At 54.4% G+C, this 3358-nt stretch overlaps 1 protein-coding gene across 1 annotated transcript in view; it reads left to right on the top strand.

The window, feature by feature from the left end:
• WWP1 (WW domain containing E3 ubiquitin protein ligase 1) overlaps nucleotides 1-3358 on the top strand; it is a 78498-nt gene that overhangs the window by 59469 nt on the left and 15671 nt on the right. Inside the window, exons 12-13 of the mRNA XM_023764294.1 lie at nucleotides 1643-1738; nucleotides 2921-3168. Of these exons, the coding sequence (XP_023620062.1) occupies nucleotides 1643-1738; nucleotides 2921-3168 (344 nt within the window). The remainder of the gene's footprint in view (nucleotides 1-1642; nucleotides 1739-2920; nucleotides 3169-3358) is intronic.

Genomic DNA, 3358 nt, shown 5'->3' with positions numbered 1-3358 from the left:
TTCTGTCCAGCGCCCCACGGAGGCGACCCCGAGTTTCTGTCCAGCGCCCCGCTGAGGCGGCCCCCGAGTTCTGTCCCAGCGCCCCGCGGAGGCGACCCGGAGTTCTGTCCCAGCGCCCCGTGGAGGCAGCCCCTGAGTTCTGTCCCAGCGCCCCGCGGAGGCGGGCCCCTGAGTTCTGTCCAGCGCCCTGCGGAGGCGACCCCTGAGTTCTGTCCAGCGCCCTGCGGAGGCGGCCCCTGAGTTCTGTCCAGCGCCCTGCGGAGGCGGCCCCTGAGTTCTGTCCAGCGCCCTGCGGAGGCGACCCCTGAGTTCTGTCCAGCGCCCTGCGGAGGCGACCCCCGAGTTCTGTCCAGCGCCCCGCGGAGGCGGCCCCTGGGCTCACCAAGTTTCTGCCATGTCCTTCCTTGGCAGCCCCAGGACCATGTTCTCCAAAATCAGGTGGATGAGTCCCCACAGTTACTGAGGACGAGGAGGGGCGGGAGGCAGGCCTGCTCCTGGCTCAGCTGCCAGGAGGGTCTCCAGAGTCATGTGAGGAAGGGCCCTGCCCGCCTGTGTGTGCAGCGGCTGGGAGGAGGGCGAGTGTTAGAGTGTGTGTGTGTGCACGTGTGTGTGTCTGTGCACTCGTCAGGGAGCAGCTGCAGTAAGTGTGGGCCTTGCATGGGGAAATCAGCAAGGCCTCCCTAATAAAAAAGAAACCAAATTTAACTGGATCCTTGTGTTTTAGACAAAACTACTTTCTGTTCTTTCAGATTGAAAACAAGCATGTTAAACTCAGGAATGCCAGGTCTTTATTTTGTATGTTTAAAATGTGTCTTACATACCATTACGGAAAGATGAGAGGAAGAAGCAAGGAGCACAGAGGAGAGCGTGCGATGGAGAGTAGAGTCTCAAGTGGAACAGGGAAGACACAATGGGGTGTCTGCAGGCCAGAGCGGGACAGCTGTGCACAGAGGCGACCCTGGTGCCCAGGGAGGGAGGCCTGCAGGAAGCAGGGGTCCTGGCTTCTGCAGGCGGCACCTGCTGGCAGCTTTCAGATGCGTGGTTTTGGAATTGCAGGCAAAACTGACTGTCACTTCCCTGACATCTGTGCCTCGGGCTTGCTATTAGACTGAAAGTTCCTCTGCCCTTGATTAAATGTCTCCTCTGATGATTTGGAACTCTGTCAATCAGTGTCTTTTTAAAAACATACATATTCTGCCCTAGCTGGTTTGGCTCAGTGGATAGAGCATCGGCCTGCGGACTGAAGGGTCCCAGATTCGATTCTGGTCAAGGGCACATGCCTGGGTTGCGGGCTCGATCCCCAGTAGGGACTGTGCAGGAGGCAGCCAATTATTCTCTCTCATCATTGATGTTTCTCTCTCTCTCTCTCCCTCTCCCTTCCTCTCTGAAATCAATTAAAAATATATACTTAAAAATAATAAAAATAAAAACATTACATATTCTGTCTTCTGCTGACTATACTTACAGGTTTATGAGAAAGGAAAAACTTAAGAAAGGCACTAGTAACTGAGAAAAGAAATAACAATATGATATATATTTAGACTTTTAAAGGGAAACCTGTAATTCCTTGGTTATAACGGGGAGTCATGTTTCAGATTGTCTCATTTGTTGTCTTTTACTTGTACTTTTGTGTTTTTTAAAGGTGGGAACAGAGGAAAGACCCTCACGGGAGAACCTATTACGTGGATCATAACACTCGAACGACCACGTGGGAGAGGCCACAGCCTTTACCCCCAGGGTAAGGTGCAGCTTACCATCTCCAGGTGCCTCTCATGCACCTGCCTTCACGTTTTCTTCCTGCGACAGAACTTGACTCTCATTCTGCAAATGGTTTCCTTTCGTTGGCTTGAAGGGCTTCCTACAAGATTGTCAAACACTGTCTTGAGTTACTGAGGGTCCGATGTCCGTCCCTGTCTAACTGTTTAAGGAATGTTCTCATAGATAGTGATCTGAACTCCGTTACTCATGGGGTTTACTGGCAGGTCGAGGCGTGGCTCCCAGTGATGGCCCAGAGGTGGTCACAGTGGCCTGCATCACGTGGGGTGGGCATCATAGATGTTTCGGTCGCACCGTCCCCAAAGGCCATTCACACTCACGCCCCCGTCCTTGGTTTTGTGTCTTCATCTCGTGAGCATGCTGCCCACTAGCCAGCTCGGGTACTATTCAGTGTCCACACTCGGCCTGCAACCTGCACTTCTCCTCGTCCTTCCCACTGGGAGCTCTGGCCACCAGTACAAAGCGCATCCCAGGTCCCGAAAGCTCACGGCCAGGCATGCTCTTTGTGTGAGACTGGTTGCTGCGAGGATTCGAGATCGTCCTGTAATTAATGCCCACAGCAGGTTGCAGGTGACCTGGGGACGGGTGTGTCCAGGTGTGCAGATGGGGAAGGGCATTCTCTTCTGAGGGGCCAGGAGGGAGTGCACGTGGCTCCATGTGGGTCCCCGGAAGGAGTATCGGGGTGTCGGGCACTGAGGCTGGAATCGGGACGGGTTCGTGCTGAGCTGCACCTGAGAACTTGGCAGGTGGGTGGCGTGACTGCCTGCAGCGCAGGTTGGCGGGCAGAGCGCCCTCAGAAGCCTGGCGTCCACGCCCTGATGTGGCAGTGGCTGTGGGCGGTTGCAGGTGCGCAGTCAGCACTCGGGAGGTGAGCGCTTCCCAGAAAAGGGCCTGGATCCCGGGACAGTCCCATCCGTGGCCCCTTCTTGAGGCCGTGCTTAGAAATCACGGAGGTATTTATCCAAAATAAACAGCAAGTTCCATGTGAATAGTTTTTCTGAGGAATATAACTCACAGTGCTAAAGTTATTTTATCATGGCTTGGACTTGACCTTCCAATCATTTGCTTGAAGTAAAATGACTGCTTCCCAGTGCCTTCTGCTGAGAGGCTCTGTCTGCTTTTATTGTTGCTGTCCTGGCGGTAGCTGGGAGAGAAGAGTGGACGACCGGGGCCGGGTCTACTACGTGGACCACAACACCAGGACCACCACGTGGCAGCGGCCGACCCTGGAGTCCGTGCGGGACTTTGAGCAGTGGCAGTCTCAGCGCAGCCAGCTGCAAGGCGCCCTGCAGCAGTTCAACCAGCGCTACCTCTACTCGGTGAGCAGCCCCGGCCGCCGCCCGCCCTCCTTCCGTTCTACCGCCTTCCCTCCACCATGTTCTGTTTTGCCCAGTTTGACCTAGTGTTTCTGCTACATATAACCACTTGGAGCCATTTAAAAAAAATCCTAGCTTACTACGTGACTTACAGGCTCAGCGTTCGTCCTTGTTAACGCAGTTTCTTCCTAAAATACTGTCTTACACATTCCCAGCCTTCGGCCTTTCCTATGATCGTTTGCCTTTAAGTAAAAGCCCGGAGCCCC

The sequence above is a fragment of the Myotis lucifugus genome, unplaced genomic scaffold, assembly GCF_000147115.1.
Source record: "Myotis lucifugus unplaced genomic scaffold, Myoluc2.0 scaffold_327, whole genome shotgun sequence".
Taxonomy (NCBI): domain Eukaryota; kingdom Metazoa; phylum Chordata; class Mammalia; order Chiroptera; family Vespertilionidae; genus Myotis; species Myotis lucifugus.
This window is presented reverse-complemented; position numbering and strand designations above follow the sequence as displayed.